Source organism: Geotrypetes seraphini, chromosome 8 (genome assembly GCF_902459505.1).
Source record: "Geotrypetes seraphini chromosome 8, aGeoSer1.1, whole genome shotgun sequence".
Classification (NCBI taxonomy): Eukaryota; Metazoa; Chordata; class Amphibia; order Gymnophiona; family Dermophiidae; genus Geotrypetes; species Geotrypetes seraphini.
Genome location: NC_047091.1, coordinates 42,608,381 through 42,630,550, shown reverse-complemented (window position 1 = coordinate 42,630,550; position 22,170 = coordinate 42,608,381). Strand labels below are relative to the sequence as shown.

The following is a 22,170-nucleotide window of genomic DNA, read 5'->3' as shown; positions in this document are numbered from 1 at the left end:
AGGAAAGAGGTAATGTGGATATTTTGGGGTATGGAAGCAGTGGTGGTAGACACTTGGGAGAGTAGGGGAAGTGAAAATGGTGGAAATAAGGGGAAAGGCCTTGAGTTGCTCCAAGGCAGATGCATTGCTGAAGGTCTGCCTAGGGCATCAAATACCTTGTGACAGCTTCTGCTAATATTAAAATTAATAGAGGGGACGGGCTTATAGATGATGCTATAACTAAAAAGAAAAATATTGAAAGCTAGAACTTGCAAGCTCTGGAATTCATCCAAATAGTCCATGGCTTTCTGATGAGTTTTGGATTTCGCATCCTTGATGAAGAGCTGACTGTTCTACCAAGTCTCCACCAAAGCTGTTGGAAGGGATGTTACTACACCTCATCAGAGAACACGGTGTTTTTAATATACCATCCCAGTGCTGCCTCTGTAGAAGCAGGAAAAGGGAGGCAATCAAAAAACCACTGAATGTCAAGCATGAGCGCCAAAGTGCGCTCCTGCTCACTGCTGCTCAGCAGCAGAAGAAACCAGCCATGACTGACCAGGTTAGCAGTGGGCAGGAGTGCAGAAAGCTCGCTCCTGCCCACTGCACCTCTGGACCACCAGGCCAGAAGAAGTAGGAAGACAGGGCAGGGTGCAGAGAGAGGGAGGGAGGGTGGATGGGTGCAGAGTCTGATGGGGGAGGGAGCTGGGTGCAGTCTGACAGGGGGGAGGGAAGGGGGCTGATTGCAGAGTCTGACAGGTGGGGGTGGATGGTGCAGAGTCTGACAGGGGGAGGGAAGGGAGCTGGGTGCAGAATGATGGGGGCGGTGGCTGGGTGCAGAGTCTGACGGGGAAGGGTTGTGTGTGGCTGGGTGCAGAGCCTGACAGGGAGAGGCTGGGTGTAGGGGATAGGGAGTTGGGAAGGCAGGGAGGACAGATGCTCAGGGGGTTGGGAAAGACAGATACTGCACATGCTGGGAGAGGGTTGGGAAGGACAAATACACGGGCTGGGAGGGGGGTTAGTAAAGGAGGAAAAGAGAGATGCTGCACAGGTGGAGTAGTGGAAAGGGAGAGAAAGAAATGCTGCCGGTGGGGGAGGGAAAAGGAACGGAGAATTGTTGGACATAGGTGTGTAGAGTGAGAGGGAAAGACAGATGATGTATATGGGGAAAGGAAGAAAGAGGGAGAATTGTTGGACATGATAGTGGTGGAGAGGAGGGAGGGAGAAATGTTACACTGGGAGGGAGGAGAGATGACCCAAAGAAGGGAGAGATGTCAGACTGTTGGAATGGGAAGGAGAGAGAGAGAGATGCCACACCACAGAATGGACGGGAAGGAGGGGAGAGAGAGATGCCAGACCGCAGAAAGGAGAGGAGAGAGATGTTAGACCTTGGGAAGAGGGAGGGAAGGAGAGAGATGCCAGACTATGTGAGGGGGGAAGGGGGAAAAAAATGTCTGATCATGGGAGAGGGATGAGATGATGCATAGGGATGGAGGGGAAGGGGAGACAGAGGGAGGAGATGGTGCACAGCAATGGGTGCGACAGGGAAGAGATAAGAAGAAATGTTCCTTATGGATAGATGGGAATAGGGGAGAAGAAAGATGGAGGAGATGGTACACATGGATAGATGGGAAGGGAAAACATGGAAAAGTAGATTTTGAGAAGAAAGCAGACAAATGGAAGAAAGTTGAATTTTTAAAGTTAATGCTAAAGATGGATGTATAGAACAAAACACAAAAAAACCCCACTCATCAATACTGGGCAAATTTCTCAAATAGTATCTTCATATAACATTTAAAGGCTTTTAAATATTAAAATGTGCTCATAAGCTCTTCAGCAAGGCACCACAGCAGCGGTATGTCGCTGGAAAGGTGCTTGAATTTTAATCATAACACATTGGATGGAGCAAGGATACTTGCTTCTACTGGAGTGGCAAATGTTATGGCTCTACAAAAGTTATTTAACAGTAAACCACTTATCTGAAAATGTCAGTTCATGGCTCCAACACAGTCTGTGTTTCGCTAGGCTACATCAGGAAGCCAGAAGGATGAGCTTTTTATATTGATTTTATTTGCAGTGTGCAGTGCCTGAGTCCTTTGGTCTACACACTTGATGTTGAAAAAAGACACGTCTTGTTCTATTTTGAAAGTTTTGCTCCCTCAAGTGGACAGTAATTTAAAATCCCCGGTCTGTTTGGATCAAAGATGGATGTATGGCAGAAAGTGAAGGAGAGAAAAACAGCAAATGGTTAAGAGCACAGACAGAAGGAAGTGCAGACAGAGATTGGAAAAGATGGTTTGAAAATCAAAATCACCCGGCAACAAAGGTAGGGGAAATGATTTTACTTTCAATTCAGTGATTGGGTTGTCAGTTATGAGAAATTACATCTGCTGTCTATATTTTGCACTGTTCAGGAAGAAATGCATTTGTTTCTATTTCTCTGGGGTTGTACTGCATGCAGAGTCATGCATCTTAGGGTTTTGTTTGTATATATGAGCATTTTTAGGCCCTCTTTTACAAAGGTGTGCTAATCGTTTAGCGTGTGTTTAGCGCACACTAAATCAACGCATGCGCTAACCGTTAACACGTCCATAGGATAACATGCACGCGTTAGTGTTTAGTGCGTGTTTAGCACGTGATAAAAAGCTTAGCACACTTTTGTAAAAGAGGGGGTTAGTTTGTGGTCCTGTATTTGCATAGGGGTTATCTGCATGTGTGATCAAGGCCAGGTATTCTGGTAGGAATGAATGTTGAGAAACATGTATGCTTTGCATAGTTTAATTTTGTGGTTAACCATTATGTATTGTTAATAAGATTATATTGTGTGTATATTTGAAAAATGAATGGAAAAAATAGTATTATAATTAGTACTATTATGGGGGCGGGGCCTGAGACAGGGCTTGCAGGCCCCCCAAACAAAAAAGCGTTCTGCTGCCTATGCGTCTACATAGGGAAGTGTGTAGATATGTGTGCATGCTTGTCTTTATTTATTTACTGATTGGGATTTATTAACCACCTTTATGAAGACATTCACCCAAGGCAGCATACAGCCATTTAACATAAGACTTACTATTTTGTTAAGGTATAACAATAGTAAAATGACCAAATATAAGAACAAACACAGTCAATAAGTTAAACCTGGAAATGACAAAGTAGAATCTAGTGTCAAATAGCACAGTTACTTACCGTAACAGGTGTTATCCAGGGACAGCAGGCAGATATTCTCACATGTGGGTGACGTCATCTACGGAGCCCCAGCGCGGACAGCTTTTCAAGCAAACTTGATTGAAGTTTCAAGTTTGCACACTGCACCACGCATGTGCATGCCTTCTCGCCCACTAGAGGGCGCATCCCACCTCGTGGTCCTCAGTTCCATAACTAGCAAAGAAGCCATCCCCGGGGAGGCGGGCGGGTTGTGAGAATATCTGCCTGCTGTCCCTGGATAACACCTGTTACGGTAAGTAACTGTGCTTTATCCCAGGACAAGCAGGCAGCATATTCTCACATGTGGGTGACCTCCAAGCCAACCAAAAAAGGGCAGGTGGGAGGATGGCAATTTAGGAAAACAGGTTACGTAACACCGACTGGCCAAACCGGCCGTCACTCCTGGACAGAGAGTCCAGACAGTAGTGGGAGGTGAACGTATGAACCGAAGACCAAGTGGCAGCCTTGCATATGTCCTCCACAGGTGTAGAACGGAGGAAAGCCACAGAGGCTGCCATCGCTCTGACTTTATGCCCCGTGACTCGACCCGGGGGCGGAAGACCAGCCTGAGCGTAGCAAAACGAAATACAAGCAGCCAACCAGTTGGACAAGGTGCGCTTGGAAACAGGATGTCCTAAGCGATTAGGATCAAAGGACAAAAACAATTGAGGAACCTTCCTATGAGACCTGGTACGTTGAAGGTAAAATGCTAACGCCCTCTTACAGTCAAGCGTGTGAAGCGCCGTCTCGCCAGGATGGGAGTGGGGCTTCGGAAAGAACACAGGAAGGACAATGGACTGATTGAGGTGAAAATCAGACACAACCTTTGGTAAAAATTTCGGATGGGTGCGGAGAACCACCTTATCATGATGAAACACCGTAAAAGGGGGGTCCGCAACCAAGGCTTGCAACTCACCAATCCGCCGTGCAGATGTGAGGGCAATCAGAAAAATCACTTTCCAAGTCAGAAATTTCAAAAGAGATTTGTCGATTGGCTCAAAGGGAGGTTTCATCAGTTGAGCCAAAACCACATTCAGATCCCACACAACGGGAGGAGGTTTCAGAGGGGGACAAACCCTGAGTAGTCCTTTCATGAAGCGGGTCACCAAAGGATGGAGCGAAAGAGAGCGTCCATCCAGGTGTCGATGGAAGGCCGAAATGGCACTGAGATGAACACGCACAGATGTCGTCTTCAGACCAGAATTAGACAAGTGCAACAAGTAATCCAGAACCGAGGACACCAGAACCGAAGCAGGATCCAGGTGAGAAGCGGAACACCAGGAGGAAAACCTGCTCCATTTCTGAGAATAACAAAGCCTGGTCGAAATCTTGCGGGAGGCTTCCAACACTTCCCTCACGGATTGAGAAACCCGGGGCGAAGTCAAGGGGCAAGGAACCAAGCGGTCAGGTGTAACGACTGAAGATTGGGGTGCAACAGCGAACCCTGACTCTGAGACAGCAGAGAAGGAAACACAGGTAGAAGTAGAGGCTCCCTGGTACTGAGCTGAAGCAGCAGGGAGAACCAGTGCTGACGCGGCCACCGAGGTGCAATGAGAATCATAGTGGCTGCGGATGATTTGAGACGCACCAACGTTCTCATGATCAGAGGAAAAGGAGGGAACGCATACAGGAACCTCCCTCCCCAGTCGAGAAGGAAGGCATCTGCTTCGAGACGGTCCAGGGAGTACATCCGAGAACAATACAGGGGCAGTTTGCGAGTTTCCGGGGAGGCAAACAGATCCACCTGCGGGGTCCCCCAGCGGTCGAAGACTTCGCGCAGGACTCTGGCGTTGAGCGACCACTCGTGCGGCTGAAGAAGCCGACTGAGCTTGTCTGCCAAACAGTTCTGCTCTCCCTGAATATAGACCGCCTGTAGGAAGATGTTTCGGGAGATCGCCCACTCCCAAAGGCGAAGTGCCTCCCTGCAGAGGGGCCAAGAACCCGTCCCACCTTGCTTGTTCACATAGTACATCGCCACTTGGTTGTCCGTGCGTACGAGGACAACCTAATCTTGGAGTAGGTGGTCGAACGCTCGAACCGCTAGAAAAATGGCACGAAGTTCCAGCACGTTGATGTGACATCGACGGTCTTCCGTCGACCACAGACCCTGGGTCCGTAGACCGTCGAGGTGGGCCCCCCACGCGTACTCCGAGGAGTCCGTGGTCAGAACCTTGCGACATGGAGGGACGAGAAATAGCAAACCCCCGGAAAGATTGGAAGAGTTGGTCCACCAACGGAGCGATCGTCGCAAAGAAGGAGTCACCGTAATGAGACGAGACACCGGATCGCAATCCTGACGCCACTGGGAGGCCAGGGTCCACTGAGGGATTCTCAGGTGTAGCCTGGCGAACGGAGTGACGTGGACCGTCGATGCCATGTGGCCCAGAAGCATCATCATGCGCTGGGCCGACACCACAGGCAATTGAGAGACCAGACGGCCCAGCCGAACCAAGGCTTCCAACCGAGGAGGCGGAAGGTACGAACGTAGGCGCACAGTGTCCAGCACTGCTCCTATAAACTGAAGTGACTGGGCCGGGGATAACTGCGACTTGGGAAAATTCACTTCGAACCCCAGTCGTTGAAGGAAGGTGATAGACTGTCGGGTCGCTGAGATAACCCCCTCCCTGGTCGGGGCTTTGATCAGCCAATCGTCCAGGTACAGGAAAACATGAAGCCCACGAGATCTCAGGGCTGCCGCGACCACCACCATACACTTCGTGAAGACTCGAGGGGACGAGGCCAGGCCGAAGGGAAGGACCCTGTACTGAAGGTGCAGATCTCCCACCTGGAACCGTAAAAATTTTCGGAAGGCGGGATGCACCGGAACATGGGTGTATGCTTCCTTCAGGTCGAGGGAGCACATCCAGTCCCCTTCCTCTAAGAGAGGATATAAAACCGGGAGAGACAGCATTCGGAACTTCTCCCGGACCAGGAATTTGTTGAGCTTCCTGAGGTCCAGTATGGGGCGTAAGTCCCCGGTCTTTTTTGGGACCAAAAAGTAACGGGAGTAAAAGCCCGTCCCCAGCTGGTCTTTGGGTACCGGTTCCACCGCCCGAAGCTTCAACAGGGCCTTGGCTTCGGCCAGAAGGATGGGAAGTTGGGCCCGATTGTAAGGGGAAGCCCCCGGAGGTTGATCCGGCGGCGCTGACAAAAAATTGAGAGAGTAGCCCTCGGAGACGGTCCGGAGCACCCAAGCGTCGGATGTTATCTCGGTCCAAGCCGCATAGAAGGACCGGAGACGCCCCCCTATGGGAAGGGGTTCCTGTGAGATCGCGGAGGGGAACCTGCCCCATCCGCTCAGCCCGTCAAAAGGAGGGCGTGGGTTTGGAAGGACCCTGCGCTGGGGCTTGCGTCTGTCCCCCTCTGCCTCGCTGAGATGGGCGTCTAGGCGGCGGCCTAGAAAAAGCCGGGGTTGACTTTTGGGGATACCGCCTCGGAGGAGGACGGAAGGGTTTCTGCGGCGGGGGCCTAGGTTTGGGACGGACCAAGGAGGCCAGCGAGCGCTCCTGTTCCGACAACCGTTTGGTCGCCGCCTCTAAAGACTCGTCAAACAACTCGGACCCCACACAAGGTAAGTCTGCAAGACGGTCCTGCAGGTTTGGGTCCATATCGAGGGTGCGAAGCCAGGCCAGACGGCGCATGGCCACTGCGAAGGCCGACACCCTCGAAACCAGCTCAAATGTGTCGTACAAAGCATGGAAAAGGTACAAACGCAATTGAGACAGGTTGGACATAAATTTGTCAAATCCCGCCCTTTGGGGGTCCGGTAAGGAGTCACGATATTGAGGGAGGTCCTTCACCATGCCACGCAGATATGAGGAGAAGGTGAAGGCATAATTTAGCACCCTGGTGGCCATCAGGGAATTAGAATAGAGGCGACGGCCAAACTTGTCCAGGGTCCGACCCTCCCTGCCGGGTGGAACCGCCGCAGAAACCCGGGAGGGTTGTGTCTTTTTCAGGGCAGACTCTACCAGTAAGGACTGGTGGGAGAGTTGCGCCTTCTCAAACCCCTTGGCAGGCACCGTCCTGTATTTCGCCTCCATCTTGGACGGGACGGACGGGACTGTAAGAGGGTTAGCCAGATTTTTCAGCCAGGTCTGTAGGAGAACCTTATTGAAGGGGAGCCGAGGGGCCTCCCTAGGTGGAGTGGGAAGATCCTGCTCCTCCAGGAATTCCTTCGTATACTGGGAACCCGCCATGAGGTCCAACCCCAGGGCTCGGGCCATGTCCTGCACAAAGGTGGAAAAAGAGGACGGCCTGGCGGGCGGTGAAGGGGTTCTCGACCTCACCGCCGAAGAAAGGGGAGAAGCCTCGTGAGAATAATGGGGTTCTCTGCCGGACCCCGAGCCCCACGAAGTCAGCTCCAAAGGCCTCGAGGGGGTAGGAGAACGTCTCCGCCTCGAAGAGCTTCTAGGCGAGGTACCCGGAGTCCGGGGAACGGGGGCACTCTCCCTCTTCCTCGGCGAGGAGTCACGGGAACCCCTTCGAGCAGGGGACCGGAGAAGCCTCGGGTTATCGAGGCGCAACTCCGACACCTGCAATGCCTCGCCCCCGATCGGCGAGGAACGATCACGCCGCCAAGGAGAGCCCCGCGAACGCTTCGGCTTCCTTGGCCGGCGCCTCGTCCGAGGTAGAGTCGAGGGCGAGGAGCCCCGGGAGGACCTCGAGGAGGAGGAGGAGGAAATGCGTCGCACCCGCCGCATCCTGTCCCGGGGCCGCACGCTGCGCTCAGGCGGTGCCCCCAAGGCCGAGGTCGAGGGTAAAACCGAGGCCGAGGTCGGAGGAGCCCCGATACCCGAGGCCGAGGTCGCCGAGGCCGGGGCCTCCGAAGCCGAAGCAGTCAGGGCCGAAGGCCTCTGCAGCTGTTCAAGGGCCCCCGACAGCTCCGAAGAAATTAGAGCTCTGAGGAGGTCCTGAAAGGCCGGAATCCCGACAAAGGTCGGGAGGTCCGAGTCCGGGGCAGGCTCCCTGGAGGGCGACCTCGGTCTCGAGTATTCCCTCGGGGCGTGCGAGGCTGGAGCCTTAGGCGGGGCCGAGGACGACCCACCCGCCTTGGCCGGAGCAGAGGATGGCTTCTTAGCAGACCCTGTAGGGGATGGAAAGGAGGACTTACCCGAAGCAGGTTTTGTCCCCGACGAAGACTTCGAGGTCGAGGGCCGAGGCGAAGCCGAGGTCGCCGAGGCCGAGGTCAAGGCCGGGGCCGAAGCCGAGGCCGACGTCGAGGCCTTCACCGGCGCGGGGTCAACAACAAACAACTCCGCCATTCTCGCCCGTCGGCGGCGGAGAGCTCTGGGCTGGAACGTAGAACAGCGGTCACAGGAGGCTGTAGGATGATCGGGGCCCAGGCAAATTATGCACCACCGGTGGGGGTCAGTTATGGAGAGCAACCGCTCACACCGGCTGCATTTTTTAAAGCCCGTCACAGGACGGGACATGAACAATGAAACAGGCCGGGAACGACCGACGTCCCGCGGCCACGGCTGCCGGGAGCCCCCGGAGCCCAACGAAAAGTAAAATTTTTTTTTTTTTTAGAAAAACGAATCGATACAACAAGAGAAATAAAAATATAAAGCACAGTGACCGAATAGAATCCAGACGCGGTGACAGAAAGGCAGGCAAAGGGAGCTCAAAACCCACAGGGCTTTCTGGCTCCGCGGAAAAAATTGAACTGAGGACCACGAGGTGGGATGCGCCCTCTAGTGGGCGAGAAGGCATGCACATGCGTGGTGCAGTGTGCAAACTTGAAACTTCAATCAAGTTTGCTTGAAAAGCTGTCCGCGCTGGGGCTCCGTAGATGACGTCACCCACATGTGAGAATATGCTGCCTGCTTGTCCTGGGATAAATACACAATGTCAAATATACACATTTAACAGCACTGCTGAACAATCATATATGTGCTGTCCTTTACCTGAACAATCTCCCTCAGCACAGGATTCATGGAGGCTCTCACAGCCTCCTTCTTCAGAGCCCTCCAAGCAAGAACATGTGTAGCCACCCCTGTCTTCAGCACAATGGGCACCTTGAGGACATGGATTAGGGTCACAAACATTCACCAAAAACTGTTAGGGGGAGGGAAGAAAGAAACAAGACTCAGCCTGAAAGGCCAGAAGTTTGAACAAATAGACAAGAAGGTATACTTGAGATCAGGATTCACCCCCAATACTTGAGTAATGCAATGTGTCCGACCTAGAGTTACCAGATTTTTTGTCTGGAGAAACCCAGATACATGGCCCCACCCCATTCTGCCTCTAGCCCCACCCCACAAAGCCTCATCTTTGTTTTCCAACCTCCGGACCGCATCAAGAGGGTCTCCGAGCATGTTCGGAAGCATGTGACATCATCCATGCATGCTCAAAGGCCCTCCAGATGTGGTCAGAAGGTCGGGGCTTTCCAAAACCCAAACAAACTACCAGGTTTTAGAAAGTCCGTCCGGGCATCCAGACAGTCCTCTAAAAAGGACTGGTAACCCTAGTCTGACCCAAAGAACATGGCTAAAAGCCAGAGTACTGACTTGATTCTTCAAAATATAAACTGGCATGCTCCATAGAACTCCAAGTTCCAAGTTTATTTAAGTTTTAATATACCGACCATCAACTTGTACCTGGCCGGTTTACATATGGTAACCCTACTCTTACACACCATAAAAGACATCATTGGCAGAATCCGTTAATGCCCTGATGCCCTGTATCATCCTCCCATTAGTGGAGAAAACCATAGATCGCCTGCAGCAGGACAACCAGATATAAAAGCTGAACCAATGAAAATACAGCACAAACAGTATTCATACAAATATACCCAATATAGCTGCATTTCGGCCTTTACCTGCATCAGGGGTACAGTAGAGTCCCAAAGCATTCTCCTCTGTGCTAACACAAATAGAAATGTTATAAACAGTCAATGCTAAATAAAGCACATCTTGGCTCCTGAGAAGCCAGCTGCGCAGCACTTATGGTGCATTGTAAAAGTGATTTTGTCAGATATTGCTTCTAGTTTTTGATGTGGGATCTGTATGTGATAGTGATTGACAGTGGCTTACAAAACATCAAGGAAGTTCAAGCCATGTAATCTCTTTAAGGTTGGCTCTTTACAAGACTTCCATTCATGTTAGCACAGAGAAGAACACTTTCAGCCCAATATTCAGCCTGCAGCAGTAAGCAGCATCCAAGCTACTCACAGTTAGGAGCTGAACTAACCCCGGATATTCAATGTTGGGACATGCACGATTCCCCATCATTGAATATCCAGATTCCAGCAGTCATCCAGATGTTAACTGTATTCAGGGGCGCTGACTGTATTCAGACCGGTGCTCAGCTTCACCGCATAAGTTAAGACAACCTTTTTGCTGTCCTAACGGACTGAAAAATTTTGCTGTCCGTTGACGGACTGAAAAATTGCCACTAAATGGTTAAGTAGGTGCTCCTCCCTGCTCCACTCCTAGCCAGTCCCTTACCTACTCAGCAGTGATATTCAATGGCACTAGCTGGTTAAGTGCCTCTGAATATCATGTGCTGGGTTGCTGGTGAAACTAGGGTTATCAGTTGTCCAGATTTCCCCTTTTCAGGACATGTCTGGGGGTCCGGACGCCTTATCAAAACCCAGCACATTGTCCAGGTTTTGAAAAGCCTCCTCAAATCGCGTTTGGCAGGGAGGAAGTCCGCGCATGTGCAGAACTGGGCGGGCTTGGGGGCAGGTCTAGGGATCTGGATTTTCCGATTAGAAAATCTGGCAACCCTAGGTTAAACCCTTTTGAATATCAGGCAGTTTGTGACTCCACTATACCCTTGATGCTGGCAGAGGCTGATACACAGGGGTATCAGGTATTTTTATGTGAATAAATGTTATTGGATGTCATACTTCTTGTGCTGTCTTTGTTGGTCCAGCTTTTATATCCGGATCTCTGCTATTGCTGGAAGACCATCTCTCGGCTGCAGCCGCTACAATTCAGACCTCACACAGGGGCCCAGTACGACCAGCAGGACATTCGCATTGGGTGCTATTCCTTGTGTCCTTGCAGCGGCCTCCGTGCAGACAGGCACAGTCCTGATGATTCGTCTCACACTGGGCACCCGTGTAATCTGGAGGGCAGAGGCATCCATACCCAACTCCCAGAATCTGGAGGGAATGAGATGAAGGACAAAGGTAATAAAACATACAGCATGCCAGCACAAAACACAACAAAACACATCACTCAGCAGCCATCAACATAGCTAGCCCCATGTTGGATGCAGCTTGTTGAGTGGGCAAGGTAAAAGACACTGATCCCTTGATGTAGACAGGGGAAGCATTTGGCTTGCGTTTCTGATACAGAAGCTGATCTTTCTTAGCAAGATATGTGAAGAGGAAAAGTATGGTGGAGTGTGTACAGGGATGAAATAACAGAAGGCAAAGGGATAGTATTCAAGGCCCAGTTAAAAGCCCACCTCTTTGAGAATGCTTTCGACTCCTAACTCCTCTAATCTTGGATTCTGCATTCCTAACCCTATATGTCAGTGTATGGCACACTAGTGTGCCTCCTGAGATTCCTAGTGTGCCATGGCACACAGAGGAGGAAGAAAGGTGCCTGCCAGCTGATTTCCCTACACGGTAAGGTGCCAGCGCTGCCCAAATCGCCGAAGGCCTGCATGTTTCCCCCTTCTCACTACCATACTCCAGCTTCCCCCCTGGCCTCCCAGTCTCACCTTTAAAGCTAATTATAGCAGCCTGCAGAGGATCACCGGTAGCTAAAATGATTTTATTTTCACTAGCATCCTCCAGCTTCCCCTCTGGTCTCCCGGTCTCACCTTTAAAGCTAATTATAGCAGCCTGCAGAGGATCGCCGGTAGGTAAAATTATTTTATTTTCAATATAGTGATTGAAATGTGTCAGTTTTGAGAATTTATATCTGCTGTGTATATTGTGTGTATATGAAAAACTAGTGTTTAAATCCGTTACATTAACGGGTTCTAGAATAGATGTCTGTCTGTCTTTCTCCTGCCCCCCTGTCTCTTTCTTCCTTTCTTTCTGTCTCTCTCCCTGCCCCGTCTATCTTTTTTCTTTCTGTCTCTCTCCCTGCCCTATGTTTCTTTATTTATTTATATCTTTCTTTCTCCCTCCCTCTATCTTTATTTCTTTCTTTCTATCTTTTTTTCTTTCTGTCGCTCTCCCTGCCCAGACCCTCACTGAAGCTGCCTTCCAGCGGTGCCAGCTAAGGGATCCCTTGCCCTTTCCTCAATCCAGCTGTGGTCAGTTGCCCGCACACTCCTGGCGGGGGAGGGGAGGGGTTCCTTTAGCTCTCGTTCGCTGAGGTGGGGGTGGGCCACCCCATCCATGCACTCTTTCTCTCCTACCTGTACTCCAAATGCCTGCTTCTCTCACCAGCCCAAAGCCTCTCTCTCTAGTGGCTATCCCATGTCTCTCTTCTCCTCACCAATCCAGGCCCCAACTCCCAATCAGGCATATCTTTCCGCTCCCACCCAACTATCATTCTCCTCCTTGTCCTCCACCCTCATCTCATGATTGATTCCCTTACTCCTACCCTCAGCTGACCATCTAATCTGCCGGTTCCTTCTTTGGACAGATGGGAATGATCTCCCTCTCCCCCCTTGCTCCAGGGGAGTTTACTTTGGGGGGGGGGTCACAGTCGCAGGCATCGAGAGTTTTTATTGTTGCAAGCTCCCCTTTCCCCCTACATGCCAGCGATTGTTGGGGTTGTTGTAGTTTTTTTTTTTTTTTTTTGCAGACAGAGAGAGGGCGGGAGGGGGGGAGTGGCTTCCGTGGTGATCTGGCCGGAGCTATTTTTCAGTTTAAAGGTGCTGCGGCGGCTCCTCTAATGATCCCCGCCTGCATTAGAAGTCTTCTTTGAAGCAGGTGCGCTCGTGACAGGAGCCGCAGCGCACTGTTAAACTGAAAAAATAACTCCGGCAAGGGAGCCGGCCAACTGGTAGTTCAAGTCGGAGCTTCGGTATGGCCCTGTTCGCCTTGCCGTAATGTATTTAATCTGATCCCTGCACCTCATGGCCAGAGAAAGAGGAGCGGAAGTGCTGGTTCAAGATACCCATAACTCTCAGCTAAAGCCTTGGTCCTTCGGCCCCGGGTACATTTGTTGGCTGCGCCTCTGCCTGGGTTGGGAGGGAGAGAAGGGGGGGAGGGGGACCTGAGGAATGACACTGTCTCCAACCCGCCGCTAAGCCAACAGCCGCCTTGGGAAATTCACGCGCATGCACACTCCTACATGCGGGTTGCTACAGCTCACGGAAAACCAGCGCATGCATAGGGAGTGCGCATGCACGGCCTAGCGTTTTATTATATTAGATGAATGGGAAAAATTACATTATAAGTAAAGGGGTTGGGATCTGGGGCAGAGCTTTGGTGGGCCTAGGGAGGTCTGTGGTTGGGGTACTCAGTTGATATTTGTTAGACTTAGGGGGTATTTAGCTTGAAGTAGTTGAGAAACACTGCTGTAGACAATCAGCTGGCACCAGTGCCTCTCCTTCTCTCTGGCCCTCTTCCCTGCTGGCACCACTACTAGCATCTCAGGGCCAACCTGAAGGGCCTATGCACATGCACGGACGTCAATGTGATGATGTCAAGCATACGTGTGATGTCATCACAGTGACGTCCGCGCACTTCTGGTTGCCTCAAGCCGTGGCCACTACCTTTAGTGTGCCCCGGCTCGAGAAAGTTTGAGAGACATTGCTATATATCATGTCTGTCTGTCCAAGTTAGATTGAAAGCTCTTCTGAGCAGGTACTGTCTATAAATTTCAAAATGTACAGCATTGCATATGCCTTTCAGCGCTACATAAGTGATAAATTGTAGTAGTAGTAGTAGGAGCGACAATGAAGGAAAGGAGCAGAGAGAAAACAGAGATCCCATGTGGTTTTAGATCATCAGGGTTAGGTAGGGTTACCAGACGTCCAAATTTCCCCAGATATGTCCGGGAGTCTGGATGGCTTTTCAAAACCCGGCACTTTGTCCAGGTTTTTAAAAGCTTCCTCAAAATCGTGTCGGGGGCTGGGGTGGGTGAACAGTCTATTAAAAAAATCCGCCAGCACAATTGGGAAAAAAATGCTGCCCTATTGGGCGGGAAAAGTGAATCGAATCAAAAATCAATTCAATTGGCCAAAATGTTTCCCTGAATTGGGCAGCACTAGTCAACATCCAATATGGTTAAAGCTCTTTAGCCAATTAAGTTATGCTGTCTTCTTGATAGCGCACCCAAATCTGGGTGCCATAAATAGAATCCAGGGAACAATGTGTGATGTTCCTTACACCTCTGTGCCCCAGAGTTTGAAAGACCATAGCAAGGGCAAACACCCACCTGGCATCTCCCACCATTGTGACATCGTCCATGGCAAAGGTTAGTACCTGAAAACCAGATTAAGAGAGGGAGAGGGGAATAAGGAAGAATCTCTTCCGCATCTGTTTTCACAAACATCTTTTATTACAGATACAAATTGCCCACTTTTAAAATCTGCTGCTTAACCCAATCCTATTTTTCCACTGCTACACATGAATCCGTGCCACATCTGCACACATGGGTGGGGGGTGGGGGTAGGTGGTGATGAGTCAGTCCAGCAACATCCTTCAGATTTACTTTAATCCATAAGGATAAGAATTACCAAATTATGAGGAGCTTTCATCAATTTCAAACACAATTTTTTCTTTATTTCTGGGAGATGCTTAAGGAGTCAATATTCATGTAACAACCCCCCACTCTGCTGACCATACCCCTCAGCTTATCTTCACCTAAAATTTGTAGTCATCAGTGGCTGAGGTACCTCAAGCTGAGTGCATGAACCAGAGGTAAGATGTGTACAGAGAAATGCACCAGCCAAATCTTGACTTTAGGGTGAGTGTCAAGAGAATCTGGCCAGGAGTTTTTTGGGTTTTTTTTTTTTTTTGACTAGTTGATTAAAGAGTCAGTTCTGATCTTACAATATTTTTCAAAAAACACAACTAAATTATTAAGCTCTCACCTTAGGAGAGAAAGTAATAAATATTCTTTAGTTTTATCTCTGCTGAGAACTTAGGTTAGCTTCACAAACCTGCAGATCCTCTGGTTTCTCTGCCTGGGCAGGACATGGCAGAGGGGAGGCTTCTGGGTTAGCAGCAGGCAGCGTGTGGGGATCGCTGCCACTGCCGAGGACACATACAACTTGAAAAGAGTGACGCAATGGTTCACCTCTAGCGTGGGAGCACACCGGACCCTCCTAAACCTTCGGGCCTGTGGCCAACATTGTTGCTACTGTTTGGTGCTACTGTTTGGGGTTTTCTTAAGTACTTCTGCCAGGATTGGTGACTATGGATACTGGGCTAGATGGACCATTGGTCTGATCCAGTATAGCCCAGTATCCTATTTCCATAGTCACCAATCCTGGCACAAGTACTTAAGAGAACCCCAAACAGTAGCACCAAATAGACATCACAGCGATGTAAGTTAATACTGGGGGTGAAGGCAGCAGATATACAGGCGCCACAATATTCAGTGCCAGTGCCCACATACTTAACTGGAAGATAGGACTGCAAAAAAAGGCAACCCCATCTTTGCCCAATATGGTTACTGGCACACATAACTTCCAGGACTGCAGAATGACTCGGATATTCAATGCCAGTGCCTGGGCATGACTTGGCATTGAATATCTGGGTCTAATTCAGCTGACCACTGCTCAGTAAGTCTTTAATAATGTTATTTATTACACATGGTAAAGATACTACCTAAAATAATTTTTTCTTTATGCAATAGAGATAGCAAAGTTTTTCAGACACTCTCAAATTAAATTAAACTGATCAGAGAAGTCCCTGTCATCAGAGACAAATTGATCCAGTCCTAGATTTATCCCCTATGTATAAATTAACCTGTAGTTCTAGCCCTTTTTTAAAAAAAATTTCCAATCTTCAAGCCCATAGAAACAAGGGAGTAACACCAGGACTGGATCAACCTATCCAGTTCGCGTGAAATCATCTGGCAACACTACAACCAACCTACAGACTGAATATAGAGATTTTACTTACTGGTGTCACAGTTGAGACCGCTCCAACCCTCATGGCAGTCACAGAAATATCCACCAATGAGATTCTTGCAGACTCTGGCATGCAGGCAGGGAGCATGTTGGCACTCATCAACATCTGAAAGCAAAAATAAGGCCAGAAGTGTAGGGCATAACTTAGAGAAGAGGGCCAAGGGGAGAGGACTTGGATCAGAGAAGACAGTCAAGGGCAGAGGACTTGGATCAAAGAAGAGTCAGGGGCAGAACATGTGGGACAGAGAAGAGAATCAGGGACAAAGGATGCGAGTCAAAGAACAGAACTTGAAGTGCCTGATATACTTATGGTCCAGAATCTCTGTGATAGCCATTGAGTATGATTAACATAACCTGCTGAACTCACAGAGTACACTAGAGCATAACAACATGACTAGGGTTACATGATTTTCTGTCTGGAAAATCCAGACCCCTAGACCTGCCCCCAGTCCCACCCATCCCACCCATCACACACCGGTTCCACCCCATCACGCCCCCAAGCCCACCTCCAATCCCACCTCCTGCTGCCTGTTCTCGTTGGGCAACACATCTGCACATGCACGGATGCCCTCCTGCACGAAGAAAACTTTTCAAAACCCAGACAAAGTACTGGGTTTTAAAAAGCCATCCGGACCGCTGGACATGTCCTCAGAAAGGAGGACATGTCCAGGGAAATCCAGACGTCTGGTAACCTTAGTACAGCAAGACCTTTCAACATCACACAGGAAGGAAATATATGTTATCATCTCTGGATGTTTTACATTGGCCCCCAATAAACAGCATTAGTGCCTCCAGAAGATCTAGGGCATCCTTGCTTTGGTCTAACAGGGCTATAGGGCAAATATGAAACTGCAATGCCAAAATGTACGTTAGATAGATTGTGAGCCCATCTTTGGAACCCACTTAGGTTTTAGGCGGGCTATAAGTTTTTTAAATAAATAAATATGTGAAGTATCTGACATTAGACTCACCCAGTCGACAAGTCTTCCCTGTCCATTCAGGAGGACAGACACAGCTGTAGCCCAGGGTAAGGTCATGGCAAATCCCACCATGAGCACATGGCTGTGATGCACATTCAGAGATCTCTACAGCACCCCAAAAAAAAAAAAAAAAAAAAAGCAGGGGGAGGGGTGTCACTGCTGTTACAGAAGAAAGATAGATACCATCAGGGAAAGTAAGACACAGGGGGGCCGATATTCAAAGTGACTTAAGCAGCCCAGAGAGGCTCTGGTCCACTTAAATTGCTCATGGCCACACAACTGCTGATATTCTGCGGCACTAAGTCAGGTAGTGCCATTGAATATCAGCTCTGATTGGCCCCCAAAAAGTGGGCTGCTCAGGTATGGTGCTAGGGAACAGCCCAGGCTTATTCAGGTTCCAGTGATATTCAGCCTGGGCCTGCATAAAATGAGTGGGTGAATTTAGGACAGCTGAAAAGCTGTTCTAAATTCTCCTGATTACTTTATGCGGGCCGCAGCTGAATATCGGGCCGGTGCCTGCATAAGTGTTCTTCCCCCCCATAAAAAAAAACTTGCCCCCTCCTGCACAAATGTTTCCTTTATCCCCTCTCTCCTTGTCAAAGTCCCCCCCCCCCCCACTGCCTCCCCTTCCATGTGTAGGTAAGCTTCTACTGGGCCTACCTACATACCTGGTGATCCAGTGAGGGGTCTTTAGGTATAGGACCATAGCCCCCTTGCGTTGCCTTTGCATAATGGCTGCTTCAACCTCTTGAGGCAGCTCACAGTAATTTGCTTAGTACTGGGAGCTGGCACAAGAGGACACAGCTGCCGTTTTGCAAAGGCGCCACAAGGAAGCTGCATTCCTATCCCCAAATACCCCCTCACTGGACTACTAGGTATGTAGGTAGGCCCCGGGGAGGGGGGGTAGATTGTGATGCAGGGAAGAAGGAGAAAGGAATAATTTGGGGGGAGGGAAGGGACACAGGGGATGTTTTTTTGGGAAAAAGAAAACCACTTATGCAGCCCAGCTGAATACTGGCAGGGCCCACATAAACTAAGGGTGACTTGGCCACCCAGAATTATGCTCACATATTCAGTGCTGGTGCCCAGACATGGCCTGGCACTGAATATTGGGGCATAATGTAGCTGGTGACGGTAAGTGTTTATAAAAATGCAGAACACTGCCGGCTGAATATTGGGGGGAAAGTGAGTAGGCCTAGTAGGAATAGAGCAAGGATGCGATTGAATTTAACAACTTCCTCTCCTCTCTAGGTTTTTCTCCCCCTGCTCCCTCTCCAACCCATGAAAAAGGGCACACACAAGATTTCATCAGCTTCCTCGATCTTACCTCTTACAAAACTTCAGCAGATAACGCTCGTTAGGAACACATCCCTTGGTCAGACCATTTCCTAGGGGCTTACTCTCTCCCCATTTTCATGTCACATTTTGGGGCCCCATCCTGTTCCCCCAGCTCCATTACCTTCCGCAAAAAAATTACGAGTGATCTGTTCTGGACCAATTTCCTTAAACATCTTTCTTCCGTTCCCAAGCCCGCAGATTCAGAAACCAATTGGCACAACTGGATCGCCCTCTCTGAATCCACCTACCACTCTCTTGCTCCATTATCCACTAAAACCATCTCCTACCCCCGTAAGGCCCCCTGGTACCTTCCATTTCACAGAGAACTGAAGCAGAAATGTCGAGCTTTGGAGCGTAAATGAAAAAAAATCTAATTCCCCTACAGACAGACAGACAGAGGGTCAATATTAAGCTCTGCAATACAATATTAAAAAAAGCTAGGAAGAACTACTATGGAGACAAGATCTCCAGATCCAACAACCAGAATAGTGCAATGTTTAACATCTGGCACTCCTTAACCTCTAAAAACGACTCCACCCCGCTCCCCTCTTCTCCGTCAGCTGATGTTCTAGCAAAATTCTTCTATGAAAAGGTTACTTCTCTAAGATGCTCCTTCCCGCCTACAGTCTCCTACAACTCCCTGGCGCCCACCGATTCCATCCCTACACTACCTATCTCCAATCCCATCCCAGCTGACAGATCTTGGACTGCCTTTGAGCTCGTCTCCGAATCCCAGGTCTCTAAACTCTGCCTCAAACTAAAAACTTGCAACTGTACTTTGGACCCATTCCCCTCCTACCTATTCGAGAAAATTACCACACAGGCCATCGCATCTCTCACCTAACTTATAAACTCTGTCCTTCTATCGGGCCTATTCTCTTCTGAAATGGGACACATTGCTTTGACCCCACTACTGAAAAAATCTGATCTAGACCCCTAGACTCCATCCAGCTATCGTCCAATAGCAAATATCCCTCTCCTAACCAAGATGCTAGAGTCTATCATATCTTCCCAACTCTCATCCTACTTAGAAAGATTCTCTATTCTCCTTCCTTACCAATATGGATTCAGACCCAATTTCAGCACCGAATCCCTATTGGCCTCACTCATCTCTAAGGTTCAACAACTTCATTCTCGTAATAAGTTCGCTGTTCTCCTACAATTTGACCTTTCTGCTGCTTTTGACGTAGTCCATCATGATATTCTAGTCTTCCAACTTTCCGAGATAGGCATCAACTCCACAGTACTAGACTGGTTCTCAAAATTCTTACATTCCCATTCTTACACCGTTAGCATGAACGGCACCTCATCCTCCTCCTGGAAACCGACATGTGGAGTCCTGCAAGATTCACCTCTATCTCCTATTCTTTTCAATATCTATATGTCCTCTCTGAAACTCCTCCATCTATCCCCCCTTGAAACACTTTACACTTATGCTGATGACATCCTTGTCCTCCTCAAGACTGACTCGAACCTCACTAACCTCTCCTAGAACATATCCTCATGTATATCGAACCTCCAAAACTGGAACCTCGCTGTTCAAATGAAACTAAACGAGTCCAAAACAAAACTACTTTGGCTCGGTCAAATATTAGACCATTTACCTATCTCCATTCCACTGTCCTCCGGCCCCACACTATAGCTTGAGTTCTCAAGCAAAGTTCTGGGCATCATCGTGGACTCCTCACTATCCTTCAATGACCACCTCCACTCCCTGGTAAAAAAAAAAATGCTTCTTTAGCCTTTATATGCTGAGGAAAGTGAGATCCTGTTTCCATCAAAAACACTTTGATGTCCTTGTACAATCCATCATCCTTTCCAGATTAGACTATTGCAACTCTATCTACTTAAGCCTAACTAAGAAAAGCCTCCTCAGACTCCAACAGATTCAGAATGCTGCGGCTAAGCTTATTTTCGCAAAAAGTAAATTTGATCACGTCTCGCCACTTCTGTCCAAACTTCACTGGCTTCCAATAATCTCCAGGGTCCACTTCAAATGTGTCTGCCTATCTTTCAAGATCCTTCACGGCATTCTTCCTCCTGTTATTCCACTATCTTGGAATTCCTCTAATCCCAATTCCACCAGATCCTCCTAAAAATTAAAACTATCCTTCCCATCTATAAAAGGTATATCCCATGCTGAAAAACTATGGACATCCCTCCCCTTTAGAATCACCGAGCTCTGGAACAACCTTACATCCCCTCTCCAAAATTCGAGCTCCCTCCAACTCTTCCGAAAACATCTGAAAACTTGGCTTTTTTCAAAAATGTAACACCTCCCCCCCTCTCTGGTACCTAAGCCCTCTATTCCTCCTTTACTCTTAATCCACAATCATCCTTTGGAGTTCCATTCTATCTTAGTCCTGTAAACCCTGCCGAGCTCTACGATCGTGGAGAAGATGCGGTATACAAACCTAAGGTTTAGTTTAGTTTAGTTTAGAGCTGGAATTAAGCAAATAGGGTACAGATGAACTGCCAGTACATCTGCCACATACATCCCTCTTATTGAGTATGGGACTCCCTCTTTGGAGCTTGGAAAAGAGACAGCTGAGGGAGGATACAATAGAGGTCTACAAATGTTTGAATGGAATAGAACAGGTAAATATGAATTGATTCTTTACTTTTTCAAAAAGTAGAAGTCACTCAATGAAGTTACATGGTAATACAGTGGTACCTTGGTTTACGAGCATAATTCGTTCCAGAAGCATGCTTGTAAACCAAAATACTCGTATATCAAAGCGAGTTTCCCCATAGGAAATAATGGAAACTCGCTTTGATACGTTCCCACCCCCCGAGGCCAGCGGCGCTGCTCTATCCCCCCGGTCTGGGGGATGCCGGATCGTGGGGGGGGGGGGGGGCCCAAGAACCGGCATTGCTCCCCTGAAGGCTCCCTCTGCAATCCGGCACCCTCCCACCCCCCCCCCCACCCCCGCAATCCGGCATCCCCCAGACCCACCCAAACCCGCTTCTTACTGTCATCTGGGCCTTGGCACCGGCACCAGCATGTCCTGTGCGTTGGTGCCCGTGCCCAAAGATCGGCCTCCTCTTCTTGCTGGGCCTTGAGCATCTGCGCATGCTCAAGGCCTGCGAGTTCACGTTCTCTCTGAGATCTCCGAGAATCAGGTCAAATGTGCACATTATGGAATGTACTGAAACCACTGGCCTACACTCATTTTGGTGCCTCAAATGCTAGACCTGTTTTTGGGTATATTTGACCTGCTGATCTAAAAATGGCACCAGTTTTCTCCTATCAGCTCTAGTTTTTGAGATAAAGAACATGTGCCATATACCACTCTTCACTGTGCTCGCCCACTGAAAAATTAGGATATTTTAATGTAGTGTTTAAATTAATATCTTTTAAGCATATAGGAAACATATTAAAAATTAAAAGAAAAGTGTTCAACATGAAAAGCTACTTATTTCATACCAAAAGCACAAGTTTATGATACAAATGTTTCAGTTATTCAACACACAAGAAGCTCCCTTTGTAAGACTTACGAGAGTGGGATATGCCAGGACACTCCCCATAAGATTCCAACAATAGTCTGCCATCATGTATGCATCCCATCTGCTTTGGTATCTGGCTTCCATTGTTTTTATGTCTTGGTGAAATCTTTCACCTTGCTCTTCGCTTAAGTCACTAAGGTTCTCAGGAAAGCGATCTAAG

General features: G+C 48.9%; 1 protein-coding gene across 4 annotated transcripts in view; it reads right to left on the bottom strand.

Moving 5' to 3' along the window:
* LOC117366157 (protein jagged-1b-like) overlaps positions 1-22,170 on the bottom strand; it is a 134,254-nt gene that overhangs the window by 6,193 nt on the left and 105,891 nt on the right. For 3 of the 4 annotated variants that reach the window (XM_033957324.1, XM_033957327.1, XM_033957326.1), the window contains 5 exons: positions 17,157-17,270; positions 16,178-16,291; positions 14,484-14,530; positions 11,132-11,296; positions 9,093-9,243 (listed from right to left, as the gene is read on the bottom strand). In XM_033957324.1, the coding sequence (XP_033813215.1) occupies positions 9,093-9,243; positions 11,132-11,296; positions 14,484-14,530; positions 16,178-16,291; positions 17,157-17,270 (591 nt within the window). The remainder of the gene's footprint in view (positions 1-9,092; positions 9,244-11,131; positions 11,297-14,483; positions 14,531-16,177; positions 16,292-17,156; positions 17,271-22,170) is intronic. The other variant, XM_033957325.1, reaches the window with a different exon arrangement.